The sequence below is a fragment of the Chionomys nivalis genome, chromosome 12 (assembly GCF_950005125.1).
Source record: "Chionomys nivalis chromosome 12, mChiNiv1.1, whole genome shotgun sequence".
NCBI lineage: Eukaryota > Metazoa > Chordata > Mammalia > Rodentia > Cricetidae > Chionomys > Chionomys nivalis.
The window spans coordinates 43,722,272-43,743,649 of record NC_080097.1 but is presented as its reverse complement, the minus strand read 5'-3'; the positions used below and the strand labels follow the sequence as shown (position 1 = coordinate 43,743,649).

The window sequence follows — 21,378 nt, the reverse complement described above, 5'->3', positions numbered from 1 at the left end:
AGAGGCATTCACTGCTCCTTGTCTCCAAACTCACACCCCTGCCACCATGTCTTGCCCGCCATGATGGACTCTATGCCCTCAGACTATGAGTTATGATAGACCTCTAAGTTGCTCATTGTCAGGTATTTGGTTACAGTCCCAAGAGAAATAACGAATCCCCAAAGCATTCTGGGAGGCTCAGATCCTGTCTCCTCTGTCCGCCGAGTCTGGGTACTCCTTCCTCAGCAGTACACAGAGAAAGGGTTAGCTGGACTAGAAGCCAGTCCTGGTAGGATAGGCTTTGGGCTTCAGGGCAGTACCCAGCTGCTATCCTGTTAGGCTCACCCTTCCAGCAAGGAGCAGCTGCTCACTGCAGCCTCCCAGGAAGGAGGTTCTTAACTAGATTTCCCATGCAGAACTTGGTGGGGGCGGCTCCAGCCTCTACCCACTGCGGACTAAATTTGTGTTCCACCCATTACCATCACGAGCCGCGGGAGCCCAGGGCAACTGTGTTTGTGCTTCAGCTGTTCCATGGGCGCCCAAGTCCTTTCGCAACGGCCACGGCTGAGTCCGCAGAAGGCTCTCTTCCTGACGAAGAAGACTCAAGGGCCCCCTGACCCCAGCCCTGTGTGCTGGACAGGAGAAAAGGAACCCATGTGGTTATGATGGGAAGCTTGGTGAGGACTTGGAAAGAACCATACATTAGGGCTCAGGTTCTCGTCCCTGTCTCTGCGTGAGAACCCCCTTGGGCAGATGCCAACTCAGTGCTAAGGCCTGAGTGTTTGTAAATCCAAACCTCTGCCAGGGAAGTCGAGTCTAGCCCTGGTGCTCTGAAAAACGCCACTGGCAATACTCAGATGCAGGCAGGGGTAAGCTGGAGAAAATGGTTCTTTGGGGGCCTGGGGAGATAACCCAGTGGTGGGTAAAGTGTGTGCTAAGCAAGCATGAGAACCTGAATTTGCATCACCAGCCCCCACTGAAATAGCCAGGCATGGCATTTATAATACATCAAGGTGGAGACAGGATCCGTAGGGTACACCAAACAATTGGCACTAGTCTAGCCAATTGGTGAGTTCTAGAGTCAATGAAACATCTTGTTTCAAAAAAAAAGTAGACAGAGATAAAGGAATATATTCAACGTTGACCTCTGGATTGCATACTTGTGTACATAGGTAATCACACACACACACACACACAGAGACAGAGACATACAGAGACAGAGAGACAGAGAGATAACTGTCCACTAAACTTGACCATGAACCTGAACCTGGACCTGCCAGCCCGGAGTCCACTGAAGGAATGCTACAGGGAACAAGCCACACCCACAGTCCTATTGGAAAATGGGAGCACCCATCCCGTGTTCCTGTCAGTCTCCAGCTAGGCTTCATAGACAGCTGGCGTGACAGCATCAAAGGCCCCACTAAAAAGGTATTTGAGGTTTGTTTTACTGGAGTGGCAAGACAGGCAGATGTGGGCGAGTGTGACAAAGGAGGGAGCTTTGATCTCTAGACACGAGATGCCGCACACCGAACAGGGCCCTACACGGAAGTCCTGTGACAGATCATGAGGTAGAGGGAGCAAGGGGACCCTTGAGTATTAGTCTACCTGCTGCTGCTATAACTCATCTTACTTGCTAGTTGATAAAAGAGAGCCCAGCTCACTGTAGGTGGTGCCAGCCCTCTGCAAGGGGGGGGGGTGTTAGGCTATATAAGAAAGGGAGCCAAAAGTCAGGGGATAGTGCAAAACTTTAATCCCAGCCCTCAGGAGGCAGAGGCACATGGATCTCTGAGTTTGAGGCCAACCTGGTCTACAGAGTAAGTTCCAGACAGCCAAGGACATAAAGAGGAAACTCTCTCAAAACCTGTCCCCAACTCCAGAAAAAGAAAGGTAGCTACACAGCCAGTACTGGCAGCGTTCTTCCATGCTTTTCTGTTTCAAGCTTCTGCCTCCGCTCCCCTTGGGGAGAGACTGACCTGTAAACCACAGAAACCCTTTCCTCCCCGGGTTGATTTTTATCACAGGAACAAAATACAAACCAGAGAACAACGATTCCATCACAGAGAGTGGCGCAGCCTTCTGAGGGAGGCGGTTGGGGTGGTGAGCCTCAGAAGGTCAGTTTGCCACTGAAAGAGGTGCCCTGTTTGAGAAATGGCAGGCTCTGGCAGAAGCTGTCCCTCCAGGTCAGCAAGACATCAAAACACCAGAAAAGAAAAGACATGATTAATACGGGCTTCATCCTTGCGGTATTTCTAGGACTCATGACTGTCCTTAGGGCTCCTGAAAGACGGTCATATTCCGTCCTAGGATTATTTTTCATCCCTCCTTCTAGCTGGGGAAGAAGACTCTGTAAAAACGGCCAGGAGGAAGGAAGGGGCCTTGGAGACTCGTTCATATCCATGTTGGGAAACACCTCCCTCAGCCTGGGCATCTGTCTTAGTCAGCTTGAGCAGTGTACTTAGGAATCTCAAGATTCAAAGGGTAGGATCTGAGCAAAGATCATCTCACTAAGCCTCCTTTGTGTTTTAGAAAGAAACCAGAAAGGGATCCCAGGTCACTGTGTAATAAGCACCCTTCTAGGTCAATATGATCCCCCTCAGAGGTTTCGAGCAGTCCCTAGACTGGGCCAGGCCACATGGAGTGAGTTCAAATGGCTCTGGGGACAATTCCATTCACTATCAGTTTGTGGTTGGGTTTTTTTGTTTTTGTTTTTTTCCGTTGTTGGTTTTTTTGTGTGTTTGTTTTGCTAGGATGGTCTTGTGGTTTCCTGCAATGCTGGGAGCTGACCCCAGGCCTGTCAGCACATTATACAAGGTCTGCCACTGAGGCATAGCCACATGGCAAGATCTCACAGTTTCACATGCTGACTGGACATCTCTCTCTCAGCTATGCTTACAGACTGAGTCTCCATGATAGAAAAAGAGACTCTCTTCTCAAGGACTTGCTGGCCTCTTCTTGACACCATGGCAGCCTGTATGCTCTAGGGAACAGCCAGATTTCCTTCTGGCCCAGCTCTGGAATAGATCACTTCCTTACTTGTTCCATGAACAACCCCCACAATACATCCTAAACAGTTTCTGAGAACGTCTGTTGGTCATCAGGGTGGTAGAAAAGCATTGTGACCCACAGTCTCTTCAAAGAGATCTGCAACCCCATGCTCCGGGAACCCTTCCCTGAGTTCCTGAAGAGGTTGTCTATGAGGCAGCAGGGAGGTAATGCTGATTGTCTATTTTCTGTTGCTCTAACAAAATATCTGAGGCTGGGAAAATTATAGAGGGGAGTATTGTTTGGTTCAGCATCCTAGAGATTCAAAGCCACAGCAACAACTTAAGCTTGAGGCTGGTAAGGACCTGTTAGTATGTGACACGGCAGTGTCAGGGGATATGCAGATCACGCTGTGTGTTGTCTGGTTTCTTTCCATCAACTCGATACAAGATAGAGCTATCTGAAAACAGGGAACCTCAGCCAAGAAAACGCCTGCAAAAGATCAGGCTGTAGGGCATTTTAAAAATTGTGCTATTCCTGGGCTGGTGGTCCTGCCTCCTATATGAAAGCAGGCTGAGCAAGCCAGTAAGCAGCACCCCTCCATGGCCTCTGCATCAGCTCCTGCCTCCAGGTTCCTGTCCAGCTTGAGTTCCTGCCATCACTACCTTTGATGATGAACTATGATGTGGAACCCTTTCCTGTCCAAGTTGCTTTTGTCATGGTGTTTCATCACAGCATTAGTAAGCCTATCTAAGACACACGATAGAAGGAGGAGGAGGAGGAGGAGGAGGAGGAGGAGGAGGAGGAGGAGGAGGAGGAGAAGAAGAAGAAGAAGAAGAAGAAGAAGAAGAAGAAGAAGAAGAAGAAGAAGAAGAAGAAGAAGAAGAAGAAGAAGAAGAAGAAATTAGAAAGCAATTGGAATTAACTACAATCTCTCTTGAGAATTGAATTAATCTCCTCTAAAGGCTTAGTCTTAATGGCCCAAGGACCACAATTACCATCACAATGAGGGCCAAGATGGAAACCTAAGAATGAAGCCTTGGAGGAAGAATCACACACAAACTGGGGTGACCCTTAGCAGATGAGCACCCTGGACAGGGTCATGCAGCACAAAGTCTCTTGGAGTACTGAGCAGTGAGCCCAACAGGAGCATAGGAGAGCTGCAGTGGACAGGGAGGAGCCGCATGGAAAGCAAGGGAAAAGAAGGGAGAGAAGCCATCTTTGGGCAAAAATGCTCCTTGGTGCTGTTCGAACAAGAAGGAAGATTCTGGACCTTTGTACAGTGGCTTTATTTTTTTTTAATTATTTATTATTTTTATTTTTTGTAGGTCTGAATCATTGATCCAAAGCACAAAAGCAAGCGTTTTTGCCCAGAAACTCTAGAAAATATAGAAAAGCATAAAGAGGAAAACGATTCCGAATTACCTCAAGCCTAAGAGAGCTGTCAGTCACATGCATAAGCACTTCCTGTTTTTCTAGTCTGAAATTTTCAGTCATTTTGTGGTTTGAAAACGAAACGCCACCCATCATCTCCTGTGTTTAACACCTGGTGTCCAGCTGGTGGCGCTGTTTTGGAAGGTCATGGAACCTTGAGGAAGTGGGGTCTCACTGGGGAAGTGGCTCACCCTCCTAGGGCCCCGAGGGGTCATAGTCCGGCCGCTTCCGGTCTGCCCTATGCTTCCTATGGATGCCACGTGACCAGCTGCCTCCTGCTCTGGCTGAAGGTTCCTTTCACTCCAGGGTGGACTACATCCCCTCAGTTCTAGTCCCACGTAAGCCTTCCATGTTTGGGTTGTTTTTAGTAGGGCGTTTGTCACAGTGACCAAAAGGCGACCCAGAATGTGGCTGAAGGGAGGGTATTGTGCACGCGTGACCGAGAATGGCCTACGCCTTTCTTTGCAAGAAGACGGTGAACTCATGGGGTTCCTTGGTTTTTTTGTTTGTTTGTTTGTTTGTTTTGTGTGTGTGTGTGTGTGTGTGTGTGTGTGTGTGTGTGTGTGTGTGTGTGTGTGGTTTTTCGAGACAGGGTTTCTCTGTAGCTTTGGTGCCTGTCCCGGAACTAGCTCTTGTAGACCAGGCTGGCCTCGAACTCCCAGAGATCCGCCTGCCTCTGCCTCCCGAGTGCTGGGATTATGAGATTAAAGGCGTGCGCCACCACCGCCCGGCCTTGGTTTTGTTTTGTTTTTTTTTTAACCCACCCTTTCGTCTTACACACTTACATAAAACTCTGGGGATAAACTTTAAAAATACACATTTATAGGCAAAGATGAGCTTTGGTTATATATTTTGTTTGTATTTCACCGCTAGTGAAATCCAGCATTTGTTCCTCTGTGTATTGATCACTTGTGCTTCTTTTTTTTAAAAACTGACTTCCAGTATGGTCTATTCTTCCACTGGGGTGCTAGTCTTTTCCTTATTGATTCAAAAAATTACTTTATATATTAAGAATATTGTTCGTTTTTATAGATCATGTAACTGTTTCCCCTCAACTTGTTGTCTTGGAATTTCATTTTACATTTTTTTTTGCCATATAAAAGACTTTAAAATATATCCAGTCAGATTATATCAATCTCTCCTCTCATGCCATTTACTGTTAACAGTTTGGTATGTATTTTTCCAGACATTTTCTGTGCATATGGAGATATGTCTATAAATATATATATATAGCTAGATATATAAAGTTTCCTGCACACTGAAGATGTCATACACACGGTTCTGCAACTTGCCTATTTCACATTACTGATATAAAGATCTCACTCCAGTCTCATATCCCGTTCCACGAATCCAATGTTCTGTTATTAAACCAGCTTTTAGAGATGGTATTTCTTTCACTTTCGTTTTTAATTTTAACAGCTTTCTGACGTCTGAAAGAAATAGAGCCCTCGATTATCTATTCCATGTAACAAGCTGGTTAATGTTAGCTGACAAATTGACACAACATGAAACCACCCAAGAGGAGAGTGTCTGTGAGGAACTGGTCTGGTGGGGATTGTCTTGACTGGTAACTGAGGTGGGAGGACCTCAGTCTGAATGCGGGTGGGTGCTAGTCCAGGATCTGGCCCTTGACTGTGTAAGGGAGAAAGCAGATATCTTAGCAGAGATGGCAATCAGGGATGGCTGTATTCTCTCTGTGCTCTTGACTGTGAATGTGGTGTGACTTCCAGCTTGAGTTCCTTAGCCTGACTCCCCCAAAATGATGGACTGTAACCTGGAATTGTAAACCAAACCTTCATCCCTTATGCTACTTTTGGTCAAGTTGTTTTATCAGTGCGACTATGGCATCACCGTAGTGCATATATATATATATATATATATATATATATATATATATATATATATATATATATAATTTTCTGAGATAAGATCTTGCTTTGTAGCCTTGGCTGGAGCTCACTATATAAACCAAGCTGGCCTTGAACCCATAGATACATGCTTTCCTCTGACTCTCCAGTGCTGGTATTAAAGGTGTATACCACCACACCTGACACCTCATAGCATTAATAATAATAGTCCACCCTTACCCTTCCGACTTGATACAACTCTGTCATATATTAAATTTTATATATATATATATATATATATATATATGTGTTAAAGAGTACTATCATGCATAAAATACATGCACTGAAACTCGAGTTTCTCACTAGATTTTTTATTGTGCTTCTTGTACCTGTCTTTCAGTGCCATGTTGTTCTAATTATTTTAGCTTTGTAATATATTTTTATGTCTTCAAAGCCAATACCACCCCCTTTCATCTTTTCCAGTGCCGCCTTTGATAATTTTTTTTCTTTTAATTGCTTGTTTCTTGAATTTAATTATGAGTTTTAGAATCTTGTGTGAAGTTTGCAAAATATTTACTTAAGGTTTTAGTTAGGACTGTGGTTACACTAATGAATTAATTAAAGCCTTTTTTAGGTTTTCATAAAATACTTATTCAACTTAAAAGCGAAATGTGTCTTTGCATCCAGTCAATTTTGTGTGTGTGTGTTTAAATAAGTTATACATTTTTTAATCATGCTTATTCGGAGGTAGTTTAGATATTTGTTACAACTGTAAATGGGGTTTTAAAGAATATTTTATTACTATTATTAGTATGTAGAAAAGTAATGGTTCTGTGTCTTCTGGTATCAGCTCACTTTACTTTTTTATTAGGCTAGTTATTTTCAGGGTTTCCGTAAAGGAATTCTCATATAGACAATCATGCCGTTTGGAACAAAAGGAAAAAGTGGAAGATTCAGTGGCTTTATTTCTCCTTTCACTGTACTTGCGCCTTGTCTTTTGCTTGTTTTCCCTTGTTGCTTAGTTAGAACCAGTTCTGAGATGCATCAAACATGCAAGCTCCGCCTTCTGGAGCTCCCCTGGGACCACAGAGCACTCCTGTGTTTTGTCTTTCCTTGCTGAGTCCTGGGAGACTTGTCTGAGTTATCCTTGAATTCTCAGGTTTGGTTACTGTAGTGTCTAATATGTATGAATTGTTCCTTTTAGATTTTTAACACTCTGCGATCAGTGTCTGTATCTCTGTCCTGTCTTCAAAAAGTAAAGAGTGGTTCCTAACATCACATCCATGGTCTCTGTGGATACACATCTTCCCAGTGCGACACTAGCCCCCATACTCTTAGGCGCTATGTGGTTTCCCTAGTTCTCTCCTAACGCCCTTCAGCCCTCTTGTTTCCACACTCATTTGAGTCCCTGGCTTCTCCCTTTGATTCTCCACAAGTTATCCCTAGATGGTCCTTGAAATCCCCAGATACATGCTAATTTTCCAAGTCTTGGAAAACACGTGAAAAGGTTATTTCTGCCTGTTCCAACTCCTTAGTTACCAGCTATATTGGCTGGTTTTGTATGTCAACTTGACACAGAGAGGTAGGAACCTCAGTGAGGAAATGCCTCCATGAGATCTAGTTGTAAGGCATTTTCTCAATTAGTGATCAATGGGGGTGAGCCCATTCCACGGCGGGTTGTTTGGTGGATATTTTGTTTGTGTTCTGACAAATAAAACATGCTTGGAGTCAGAGGGCAGAGCTAGCCACTAGTTAACCATAGAGGTCTGGAGGTCTGTACAGAGAGGAGACAGAAAGTGATAAGATGGGGCAGAGAGAGGGTCTAGCCCCTATCTGATAGAGGAACGAGAGAGGTAGAAAGCAACCGGCAGCTGCTCCTGGTTCTCTGACCTTTCAGGTCTTTACCCTGATATCTGACTCCCAATTTATTGATTAAGATTAAATAGATTTACACTTCCCCGAACATCCAACTCGGGGCATGAAAGCAAGAGATAGCCACTCACCCTTGTGCTTTGTAGCCAATGCTGCTGCCACCTGTGGACACAGATGCAACCACAGCCACCAGAGTTGGCTGATTTTCCTCCCTTGCCCCATGCCCTCTGAGCAAGTATGGGGTTTTTCTGTTGCAGCCTCTCTGCAGAAACTTCCACAGGCCCTTGGGCTCCGAGCATGGCCAGAGTTAGCCTCTAACCACCAACCAGCTCTGCCTTTGGGCAGCCCCCACCACACATGCTGCTTCCACACCATCCCCTGTGTGCGCTTTTCAGACAGCCAGCTCCCTCTCCCTATGGGCTGTGGCTTCCCCTGGACCCCCTCCATGGGGTGCTGCCATAATAGGTAGCTGCCTTGCCACCCACTCGGACCTCTACTGTTGCTGCAACTGCCACACACTCTCAGCTCACAGGTAAATGCTAACAGCTGCAGCTGTGCACCGCCTGTGTTCTCTGCTCAGGGGTACTACACAGCAACAGTCGGTCTCAGGCTTCACGGCCATCAGCAGCAGATTTGGGGAGACAACTTGGAATTCTTAAAGGGGGGAATCTGATAAAGAGAGAGTTTTCCCCACACTATTATCATGGAGGGAGTTAGGTCTCTGTACGATTCCACGGTGGATAGTTTAAAAATGGAACAATTAAATGAGGGGATAATTAACTCATATAGGGTTTGTGTAATGTCAGTTATAAATATTATCAGTTTGATAATTCTTGTTTTATTCCTGAAAAAGTGGGTTGATATGAGTGCCAAGACACAGCCTTAGGAAAACTTACTAAAACAGATAATAGAGATAATCAGATAAAGACAGAGGAATTTGAAGGAGAACCAACTTCAGTATTTCATTATAAAATTATACAGGAACAGCTAAGGTTTTCTTTTTTTTTCTTTCTTTCTTTTTTGGTTTTTTGAGACAGGGTTTCTCTGTGACTTTGGAGCCTGTCCTGGAACTAGCTCTGTAGACCAGGCTGGTCTCGAACTCACAGAGATCCGCCTGCCTCTGCCTCCTGAGTGCTGGGATTAAAGGTGTGCGCCACCGTCGCCCAGCTCAGCTAAGGTTTTCAAACGACCAACCTTAATTTATCTTGTCACCTTATGGGAACAGCTGTCAAATGACAGGTATCCTCAAGTCTGGGTAAGAGCTGACTGGATTCCTGTGGAAATGTTAGATTTGAGGAAATTTAAGGAAGCAATGGTCTCATGTAATATGTATTCACCTTTGTGACGCAGATGTTGAATTCATGATCAACTAGTAACAGAATTTTCCCACGAGACTGGAAAGGCTTGGTTATAGCAGTATTGGAGCGTGGTCCTCAATTGCAATGGAGGACCTGGTACAAAGATGAAGCTAAGACCATTGAACAATGAAGTAGGACTAAAGGTATTGAAATTTCCCAAGACCAACTTCTAGGAGAGGGTGATTATGCTAATGTACAGAGACAATCTGTATATGTTGACCACACCTTGGCTCTACACTAGGCAGCAGCTTTGAATGCTTGGAACAGACTTGACCTGAGACATTTACTAAAGTTATACAGGGCCCTAAAGAAACCTTCACTGGTATTTTAATATAAAGATTGGCTTCAACTATCAATAGAATGATACCAAATTCGGAAGCTAGACAAATAATCATTGAATATTTGGATTTTGAAAATGCAAATTCACAATGCAAATGGGTAGTTAGGCCTTTAAAGGCAAGATCAGTATCCATAGAGGTATGTATTTGAGATACAGTCAATATTGAATCTCATAACCATGATGATGCTTAGATAGAAGACGTGATTTCCAGAGGCTTGAAGAAAAATCAAAATGTCAGGTGTTTTAATTGTGGCAAACAAGATCACTTAAAAGGGGATTGTAGACAGGACATTCCTAGAAACAATGTTTCTTGTGGGAATAATCCAAACAGAAGGCCCTTACCATCTGGAGTATACAGAAGGTGCAACAAAGATCAACGAATTCATATCAACAAGGGAAAGACATGGTAACATTTTGCCATTGGGAATTGCCTTGGGGTGCTCTTTCAGTTCCCCATGTCAAATTTGGTTCAGTCTTTCCCTATCATCATGGGGGAAACTCCTCCCAAGAGCAATTAAAGGACCTAATGCCTAATGTAAAAATCCATACTGCTCTGAATGATAGGACAGTTTTAGAAGATAAAACAAAAATTTCAGGAGAAGCCATAAAGTAAATACTTTGGTAAACTTCTATAAATGATCAAAGATCAAAGTTAAAAAAAAAAAAAAAAACAAATAAATGGTGTTGTAATTGAAGTTCTTGTAGACACAGTGATAGATGTAATAATAATTGCACCAGTATCTTGGCACCCAAATTGGCCTTTTCAGGAGGTAAATGATGAGCCTTTAGGGATTGGAATTTTATCGCAGGTAAAACAAAGTACAATATAGGTTAAATGTATAGGGCCAGAAGGATAGAAAAGAAAGTTAAAGCTATATGTAGCTAACATAGCAATGAATTTATAGGGACATGATTTGTTACAGCAATGGAATACCCAGATTAACATTCCTCCAATCTCAGAAACAAACAACAAACTAACATGTTTCTGGGAAAAATACTAAAAGGTATTAGAAAGAATACTCACCAGCCATTCAGGTTATACAAAAACACGGCATGACAGCTGCTGATCTTTCAAAGGTAACAAAAGTCCTACCTTTAAAATGGTTAACTGACAGCCGGGCAGTGGTGGTGGCGCACGCCTTTAATCCCAGCACTCGGGAGGCAGAGGCAGGCGGATCTCTGTGAGTTCGAGACCAGCCTGGTCTATAAGAGCTAGTTCCAGGACAGGCTCCAAAACCACAGAGAAACCCTGTCTTGAAAAACCAAACAAACAAACAAACAACAAAAAAAAAAGGTTAACTGACAAACATGTCTAGGTGGAACAATGGCCTTTGACATCAGAAAAATTACCAAAAATTGTCTTAGAACAACTGGTACAGGACCTGCTAAATGCTCAACATATTGAAGAATAGGCCAGTTCTTGGAATTCTTTTGTATTTATTATTAAAAAGAAATCTGGAAAATGGAGCTGATTGGCTCTCTACAGCCTGAATTCCCCTGCCTTCTCTATTATCTAAAGGAGTTATTATAGTTACTGATTTAAAAGACTGTTTTTTTCACTATACTTTTACAAGAAAAGAATAAAGAAAAATTTGCTTTCATGGTGCCTACTTATAAAAATTCTCATCCTGTTAAGAGATAACAGTGGAAGATTCTCCCACAAGGGATATTAAACAGTCCCATCCTGTACCAATATTTTGTACAATGGCCATTGGCAATGATTCATGTACAGTTTCCTTAATCTATAATTTGCCATTGTATGGACTTACTAGCTGATTCAAATATAGATTCTTTAGAGAAAACATTTGAGAAAGTAAAGAAAATTTTGCTTTGTTGGGGATTACAAGTTGCTCCTGAAAAAAGTATAGAGAGGAGAGTCTATTAATTACAAAGGATATAAAATAGGTTTACAAAAAATTCAACCCCAAAAGGTACAAATCAGGAGAGACCAATTGAGAGCTCTTAATGAATTTCAAATAATGCTGAGAAACATTAACTGGCTACAGCCTACAATTCGATGAACAACGCAAGAACTGAGTAATTTACTTCAAACCTTACATGGCAATGAGGACTTAAATAGTTCTAGAAAATTATCAGCTGAGGCTGAGAGAGAATTGGCTTTGGTAGAAAATAAACTACAGGATGTGGATTGTGTGGCTCCAAATCTTAACTGCATTTGGTCATAGTGCCCTCCAAACACTCCCCTACAGGAATTTTAATGCAGAGAGAAGGTAATATCTTAGAATGGATATTTTTGCCATACAGAGTAAAAAATTAAAGACCTATGTAGAAAAAGTTTGAGTTGATTCTAAAAAGAAAAATGAAACTTCATCAGTTAGCAGAAATAGACCCAGCAGAAATTGTAGTGCCTTTTACTAATGCTTAAATTTTCTCTTTATGGCAAAGAGCTTTTGGTAATTTTTGGAGATATTAACAATAAATATCCCCAAACAAGATAATTAAGTTTATAAAGAGAACTAACTAGATCCTTCCTTACATTTTATGGGGAACATCAATTTCTGGAGCCCCTGCATTCCATACTAATGCAAACAAATCAGTAAAGGAGGTTATAAATCAGGAAATTTGAATAAAGGGACTCAAAGTTCTGATGATTTTGTTCAAAGGTCAGAATTATATACTTACTATTCTCATGGTATTATTAGATTTCACAGAACTTCTTAATATAGTTACTGGCTCTCAATATGCACAAAGAGTTGTTTTACATACTGAAACTGCTGAATTTATTACAAATAATACAGAATAGACTTTATTATTTACCCAGTTACAAGAAGTAGTCAAAAATAAAATCATCCCTTATATGTAACACATATTAGATCCCATACAGACCTTCCAGACCCTCTAGCACATGGTAATGATGAAATTGATCAACTATTGGCAGAAAATGTGCTAGGAGCCTCAGAATTTCATAAAAAATACCATGTCAATAACAAAGATTTAAAAGAAGGTTTTTCCATCACCTGGCAACAACCCAAGGAAATTATAAGGAAATGTTTTTTGTACAACCAAACTCCACTACCTTCAGGAAGTAACCCAAAGGGTACTCAAAGAAATGAAATTTGGCAAATGGACAGCTTTCATTTTGCAGAGTTTGGAAAATTAAACTATGTACACCATGCCATAGATAGATATTCAGGATTTCAATGGGCATTGGCTTTGAGTTCTGAAAAGGCTGATTCTATAATCTCATGACTGTGAGAAGTTATGGCCGTCATGGGTATAACTGTTCAAATAAAGACTGACAATGCACCAGTATATGTCTCTAGTAAAATGGAACAGTTTTTTGTATATTACAACATAAACATATTACATGTATATCACACAATTCTACAGGGCAAGCAGTTATAGATCTAATCAAACTCTAAAAGATATACTTAATAAACAAAAAAGAGTAATAAAGACCACCAAAGATAGATTGCACAATTCTTTATTAACTTCAAATTTTCTAAATGCTAATGAGAGAGGAATGACAGCTTCAGAAAGACATTGGATAATAGAAAAAACTACTGAATTAAATCAAACTGTATAGTTTAAAGATGTATTGACCTGAGAATGGAAACCAGGACATGTGTTACACTGGGAAAGAGGTTTTGTTATTGTTTCTACAGGAGAAGAAAAGCTATGGAAACAATCAAAATTGATAAAGATTAGATTTGAATAAGAGAGACCTCTTAGAAGAGGTGATAGTTCATCAAACAGCATGGCTATTCAATCTAAACTACCTTATAAAGCTAACAAATGCTTTTCATTTGATTAATTATAACTTGTCAAATGCAAAACTCCCCAAAGTTAGGGCTGTGGCAGGGTTTTGTTTTTGTCTTTTCAGGAGAATGAAGGCATCCAAATAAGAAATCTAAAGACCACTAGACAAATGAGACATCTGAAGAAAAATAATGAATCAGCCAGAGAAAATGTCCCAAGAAAAAGAGTAAATTGGCCTAATGGTATATCACAATTCCAATAATATAAAATTTTATAAATCTTCCGAAATGTTTGTTTCTGCTGTTCTCCACAGACATATAATGCAAATGGCCTTTTTGTAGTCCAACTACAATTAAAAATTAAAGTTGGCTTTGGAGTTGGAGCGTGGCTTTCTCCTTCTCTAAACTCAAGCATGCTTGTTAGAGGAAAATCCAAAATCTCTGTCTCATGTCAGAAGAGCCACCTGATATAGGACAGAAGAAAAAACAAAATTAGGGACTATTCTATTGCCACTAATCTCATAATTCTTTGGTTTTATTTTGGCTCTTTAAAACTTTTCTTAAGGTTTAGATATTATCTCAGAATTCATAAAATTAATATATATACACATTTAAACTTTTTGTCATATTATTAATAGAATACTAATTCTAGAAAAAAAGGCTTCATCTCTTTTCCCATAGATGATTTTGGGTTTGAGTCTCTAGCTGGTAACTAGGAATTAAGGTTTTTATACTCTGGATGTACATAATAAATTATTATCCATTAACCTCTTCAAGATCTGCTACATGTGATATTTAAAATGTTTAAACTTTCTGCAGTGATCCCTGTCCATGCCTAACAGTGACCTTTGAAATCTTCAAAAGGAAGACGGGGCCCTACAACAATTCCACTAGGACTATGATAATGCCACTAAGATGACAATACCACCCAAAGATTGACTTTGGACTAAAAGCTGCTCAGGACAATTTCAAGGTAGTTAGCTGAGATGGTTCAGCCTCACAGACTACTCTAGCCAACGGTTGAGATAAGCCCTGCATTTTCCCATTACACAGAGACTGGACAACAAATGACACAGCTATTTCTCCCAGGACTTGACAATTATATCAATTTTTTCAGGGTCACCTAAAAATACAGCTACTCCCAGATAGCAGGAAGTAATTTTAAGAACACAACACCAATATTCCTGAGAGGTGGGATGGGTGGTTTTTCATAGTAGGTTATGGATATTTATCATCATTTAGGGGGACTGATTACAAGTTTGATAATGGTCAGGAAAAAAGCTGAACAAAGGAGATAAGATTCAGGGATCTTGTTCTGAAAAGAAAAATGGGGGGATATAGAAATGATAGGATAAAAGAGTAGATTATTGAATCTACTTTTAAACTAAAAAAGGAACTACTAGTATTAAATATCTGATATTGGTATGGATTTTTATATATTGATACAAATTTGAGGTTATTTTGTTATACTGTATATATGTTTCTACTCTTGTTTAAGATATTTTTGTATATTGATACAAATTTATTTTTGTTAGAACATACCGTATATATATTTCTACTCTTGTTCAAGGTATTGTACCTATACAACTCATTTAACAATGTAATATAAACTTATAGTCCTTGAAAGTTATTATTATAATTGGACAAAGAGCACACAATAGAAAGTGACCTTGCCAAACTTTGCCAAGAGAAGGTGAGACAGTCCTTCAAAAATCCTGCCTTACAAATAAGTCTGTCAGGTATTCTAGGCCTGTAGGCCAACATGGATGCCCCAAAGTAACAGAGGAACCTTGGGTGACTGTCCAAGCAGCCAGCTGTTTCTGTCATTTCTTAATTTGGGAGGTTTGTACTTCCTATTTACTCAGGTAATATTCTATCCTCCTCACGTTTCTGATGGGAGTTGAAGATTACGTAATTATGGTATAGCTTTCCTTGTTAACAAATTCAGAAATGAAACTAACAAAAGAAGTGTAAAGTGTATAAAGGTGAGAGATATAAAAAGATATTTGGGGGTTGGTAATGAATATTGGGAGCTACTGAGTGCCAGCTTCAGCATTCCTCCAAGGTTCAGAACAGGACTTCTCTGACAAACAAAAACTGGCTTGGGAATGGGATCTGAGGAGTAGAACAAACTAACTGACTAAGCATGTTTTTCCTGCGTGTTTTTTCATTCCTTGGGGGAAGATGAGCATAAGGGCAAATGGCATAAGGGCAAGGCATCAGGGTGAAAAAGGGCATGGCATAAGGGTAAGGCACAGGGTACAAAAGGGGCAGGGTGATCTCCACAAAGCTTTCAGTCTATATAGGCACACAGACAAGCTAACAGTCCTATAGGTGGTAGCAATAGTATCAAGCATGCATTTTCACAGAGTCACAAGAAACCTGTAGATCTGGCAAGGAGGCAACTTATGTCTCAGAGCAGCCTTGGTTGTGAAGTTCTCCTGCAGCTGGGAACACAGCATAGGTAGCTATACTGACCTGCAGGCTTGATTTGCATTAGGGTCTAGCCAGTTGGGTTAAAAGGAATCTCTTCTGGGGACCTTGCTTTTGACTCCATCAGGGTATCCAGGTGAGAATGTTTTCCTCTGAAGCTAGTTTTAGTAACTTAGGCCTTTTTTTTTTTTTTGTATAAACAGTTAATTTCCTGGGCTATGATCCTATGTTAGTTGAAACCAAGATAAAGGGTAATTATTAGTAGCCTGTTAAGTCAGAACAGAAGCCCAGTAGACACCTTCCTGAGTCTGTTGTTAGGGCAGACATATTACTTCCTGTATGAGTCCCATTCCTTATCAGTGATTACTATCAATAAAGAAAGTTTATGGAGTACTATTTTTAAGTAGATTTTGGGTATAAAAACAAGGACTTGACTGACTAAATCCTTTTCACACCATGGCTTCATGGTGTGGGAAGAGGTATCCAAGTGCCCTACAGGAGATGTCAGGTTTATACACTGCTGGGGTACTATAAAAGAAAAAAAAATGCCATGATTTCACAAAATGGACAGTGACTTATCCAAAGGATAGGTGTGCCCCTAGCTCTGCATACACTTCGCATGGATAGTCCAATAGATCTGCCAGCTGTGCATTTACTGTGTAATACCTGTGGGCTCACCACAAATACAAGTTAGGATAGAAAGTGATAGCTATGGAGTATTTTCTTCTGAATTTGTCAAATGCAAATGGACTAGACACTATTAATGTAATTAATATATATATTTAATGTACTTATTATATATAGTTTTTCTGTGTTAAACCTTTACTTTTTATTTAGACAGAAAGGGGGAAATGTTGTGTGATATTTTGTTTGTGTTCTGACAAATAAAGCTTGCTTGGAGTCAGAGGGCAGAAATATCCCCTAGTTAACCATAGAGGTCTGGAGGTCTGTACAGAGAGGAGACAGGAAGTGATAAGGTGGGGCAGAGAGAAGATCTAGGCCTTTTTAGATGGAAGAATGAGAGAGATAGGAAGCAACCGGCAGCTGCTCCTGATTCTCTGACCTTTCAGGTCTTTACCCTGATAGCTGACTCCCAATTTGTTACTGATTAAGATTAATTAGATTTATGTTTTAGTGGGTGGTGCCAATCTTGGGCTGAGTCCTAAGTTCCTTACTGAGCAAGTCAGTAAGCATCACTCCTCCATGGCCTCTACATCAGGTCCCTGACTCCAGGTTCCAGTTCTGCTTGAGTTCTTGTTCTGATTTCCTTCCAATGATGGACTATGATCCGGAAGTCTAAGCCAAATAAACCCTTTCCTCCCCAATTTGCTTTTTGGTCACAGTGGGGTTTTTGTTTGTTTGTTTGGTTTTTTTTGTTTTGTTTTTTGTTTTTGTTTTTGCAGTTGAAACCCTAACTAAGACACCAGGACATTGGCATCCAGCTCAGCTTGGCACAGTCTTCCCAGGAGAGAATTTCTAACTCACTCTGGACTGCTCCCTCTCTGAGCAGCCCCTTGTCTTTGCATGTGCCCTTTGCTTTACCTAGAAAGAGATTGTTCTGACCCTTTGCCTGCTTATCCCTTCGAAATCAAGCTCAAACCTGCATTTCTAAGGTAGAAAAATTCAAACTGCTCTCTTCTGCATCCCCCCAGAACTTCATAAATGTTCCTCTGCTGGAGTGCTTGGAACACTGTGGAACAGTAATGTGTGTTTCCAGCTCAGGAGGAGGGCCAGGACACCTGTACCCCTCTCCAATCTTTACTCTCCTGCTCCTTTCTTCCAGTAGATCACAAGACTAAGTGTCCATCCAAGTTAAGCCACCTACCGGTTTCTGGTTCCATCTTTACCATTAGCATTCAAGATACCATCATCCTTTCCTAGCCTCCTGCCGCCACTTAAAATCTCCTGCTTATCACCCGTTCTCTACCGGGCAGCCCACACGATCTTCAAAAAAAGTAAAACAAGGTGTAGCACTGTCCTGAGTTATCCTGCTGTACTTAGAGTCAAATTCCACTCCTCACCCGTTCCTAGAAAACCTTTTGTGTCTCCCCACTGCCACCTTCCACTCTTTCCATACATTCATCAAATCCCCTCTCTCTGCACCTAAAAATGTTCTCTCTCCCTCCCTCTATCCTCTTCTTTCTCTCCCTCCCTCCCTCCCTCTCTCTCTCTCTCCCTCCTCTCTCTCCCCTTTCTTTCTCTCTCTCCTCTCTCTCCCTTTCTCTCTCTCCTCTCCTTTCTCTCTCTCCCCCTCTACTTCTCTCTCCCCTCTTTCTTTTCCTCTCCTCTCCTCTCTCTCTCTCTCTCTCTCTCTCTCTCTCTCTCTCCCTCCTCTCTTTCTTCCCCTTCTCTCTCTCCTCTCTCTCTCTCTCTCTCTCTCTCTCTCTCTCTCTCTCTCTCTCTCTCCACTGCCTTCATCTCCTCAGCCCACCCTATTGCATTTTCAACAAAACACTGACCACAAACGGCCATGCCCTTTCCTATGTGTTTATCCTTATTACCTATTCCTTAAAACAAAACCCTCCTGGGCATGTGGTTCTTACTACATCATGTTCTAATAGATGGAGTACTTTCCAACATACTAGTGTTCAGCTAGTGTTTGTTGAAGTGGTTCTGATCCCAGATCAAGCTCTCACTGATGTGTTGCGTGAACAGTACCTGGAGGGCACACACTCTGCTGTCGGGTTTTTACTGTTTTCTCCATGGTACCTGGTATGGATTCATGGCCTCTCATCCACCAGGTATGAGTTAAGTCTTGTTGGATTTATTTCTTCCACAAGCCCAAGAGTCCTAGTAACTATTTCATAGACTTAATTTTTTGTCTGAGAATAAGCATGCATCATGAGGGAAATGCCATGGGAACAAGAGCAAAGCAGGTGGGCTGTGGTGGGCATTGGCAACGTTCTCCACTGGAGAGTGGGTAGAGCCTTCCTCTTTGGCATTGTCCTATTGAGTGCCAGTCACAATGTATGTTACATTACTTCTTGATGCATGTGTTTACAGGGTGCGCAGTACCTGCTGGTGATGGTGGATCCGGATGCCCCCAGCAGGAGAGACCCCAGGATGAAATACTGGAGACACTGGGTGGTGTCCAACATCACAGTAAGGAGACCAACGGGTATTGTCAGACGGTTTCTAATTGTAGCTGAGGTCATCTTCCTGTATGGCTTCTTAGCATTCATCCGAGAGGGCTGGAGATGAGGGTGAGTGAGGCCTTCTGGGCCAAATGCCCAAGTTTTCTAAGACCACATCTAAACATGAATCACGGTGGGCTAGAGAACAAGGTATCAGGACAAGAGCAGCAGAAAATGCCAATTCTGTGCATTTGCTATTCTTTGTGATAGAGGTCTTCCGTTCTGATACCATCTCGAGGTATTGGAGACTGAAGAACTGACTCACAAAACTTCTGGAAGTTCAAGATTTTGGCATAAGCACAACACTGTGGATTTCATGCATGTGGGGGGAAGCGGGGGGTCCTCCAGTTTGATTGGTGGGGTGTGGAGGATCACATGATGGGCCTTCCTATTGCCGTGAGGGGCGGTAGGAGAATGTGTCCCCGCACAAAGAATGCAGGCACAGCTACCTTCTTTATATAGAAATAACTTGCTGCTTGCGAGTTGGTTTCATGATAGCTGGGGAGGAGCCTAGATCACCTTTTTCAGAGTATGTCTGAGGCGCACACTATACCAACACAAGTGTTAGATCTCCTGGCTTGAATTGGTGTGCTCACTCATCTCATCAAGTGGGCTTTTAAAAATACCGCTATCATAATAGACATTGCAGTCACCCTTCGGCACCCTCAGGGAACTCCCATGTGTCTGTTATATAAAACAGTGTTTGAGACAAGCCTGTGTACTTCTTCTCAGATGCTCTAAATCATCTCTAGCTGATTATCACACCTAATACGATGTAAACGCTGCCTAGATATCGTGTTGTGCTGTATTGTTTAGGGAATCAATGATGGGGAGAGAAAAATGCCTGCACTTGCTCGCAGATGTAATTCTCTCTCTATTTTTTTTTTCCCAATCTGCTTTTGGTTGAATTTGAGGATGTGGAACCCACAGGGAACAGAGGTCTAGCTGTATGTAACCCACATTTGTTTCCCAATCCTGTTCAATTACGGAATCTCGAATTCATGAGCGGCCTGGTAGAATACTTTGGTGAAATCCACATTAGCCTGTAGCCTTTGAAATCTGTGCCCAGACAGCCTACAAGCAGCTTTTGCAAAGAACGTGGAAAGCCCTCTGCCTTCTAAGACAATAGACTAGCAGAATGAAGTTTGAATGTGTTGTGAGTTAAGAAAGAACTGGTTGCCAGCCCAGAGACCAGACACTCCCTGTTTCTCTTGACTTCCTATGGTCATCCTGATGACCCCGTGAAGAACATCCAGGAAGCTTTTAATCCCAGCACTCAGGAGGCAGATCTCTGTGAATTTGAGGCCAGCCTGATCTACAAGAGCTAGTTCCAGGACAGACTCCAAAGCTACAGAGAAACCTTGTCTCAAAAACAAAAACAAAACACCCTAGAAAATGTAGAGAAAGCCACAGGGGCAAAGACTAGTATCTTGAATGCTGGGACCACAGGCAGAAGCAGGGACATCAGTTTAACTAGCCACTGACTCCTCATCAGGGAAGACTCTCACACCAGAGTGGGTAGGTGGATAGGGAGGGGGGAGTTAGCCCAGCAACCAACCAATGTCCCAGCACCAGACCCTTCGAGGAAGTTCAGGGGGGGACATGCCTCCTTGGAAACAGCCTGGTTGTAGCCCAGGTGGTGCTTCATAAGCAGCAGTGGACTGCGGGAGAACTTGGCAATTAGGATAATAAGGGACAGTGTTACGGGAGGGTCTTGATGTGTGTGGCCGGCGTGGGAGTAGAGGGCACAATAGATGGGCAGTTTGTCAGACTGGCTTCCATCTAGAGCATCATTGTTCTCCAGACCTGAGTAAAGTTCACGGGGTGGAAGTTCAAAAAAGGAATTTTCTAGGTCATACTCAAAGACACCCCATACACACTCGCACACCTGCACAGGTACATGCACATAGGGCTCCACATGAGAAGGTTCCAGTCGGGATTCTTAGGCTGGAGGAAAAAGCCATGTGGGCAGAATGGTTTCCCAGTTGGGGACCCCTGGGACTGTGACAGAACCCCTAGGGATGTCTGACACCCCATGCCACCTACTCCCGTCACCCCGATACTCACTCAGGACATAGCCCTCACACCAGCTCTGTACTGTGAGCCAGGGTTTAGCCCCAGAAGCCCTGCTCAGAGGCACAGCAGGTGGCAGGTGACAGGTGGCAGCTGTCAGGCAAGCCTGCTAAGCCACAGCACTTAACCACAGCCACCTGCCAGGGCATGGCCCTCACTTCCCGTTAGCCCAGAGGAGGCTCAGGTTTCAGTCACATTGCCACCCAC

General features: G+C 42.4%; 1 protein-coding gene across 1 annotated transcript in view; it reads left to right on the top strand.

Annotated features, from left to right (window-relative positions):
- Pebp4 (phosphatidylethanolamine binding protein 4) overlaps positions 1–21,378 on the top strand; it is a 217,396-nt gene that overhangs the window by 102,821 nt on the left and 93,197 nt on the right. The window contains exon 3 of the mRNA XM_057786601.1: positions 18,968–19,066. Coding sequence (XP_057642584.1) covers positions 18,968–19,066 — 99 coding nt within the window. The remainder of the gene's footprint in view (positions 1–18,967; positions 19,067–21,378) is intronic.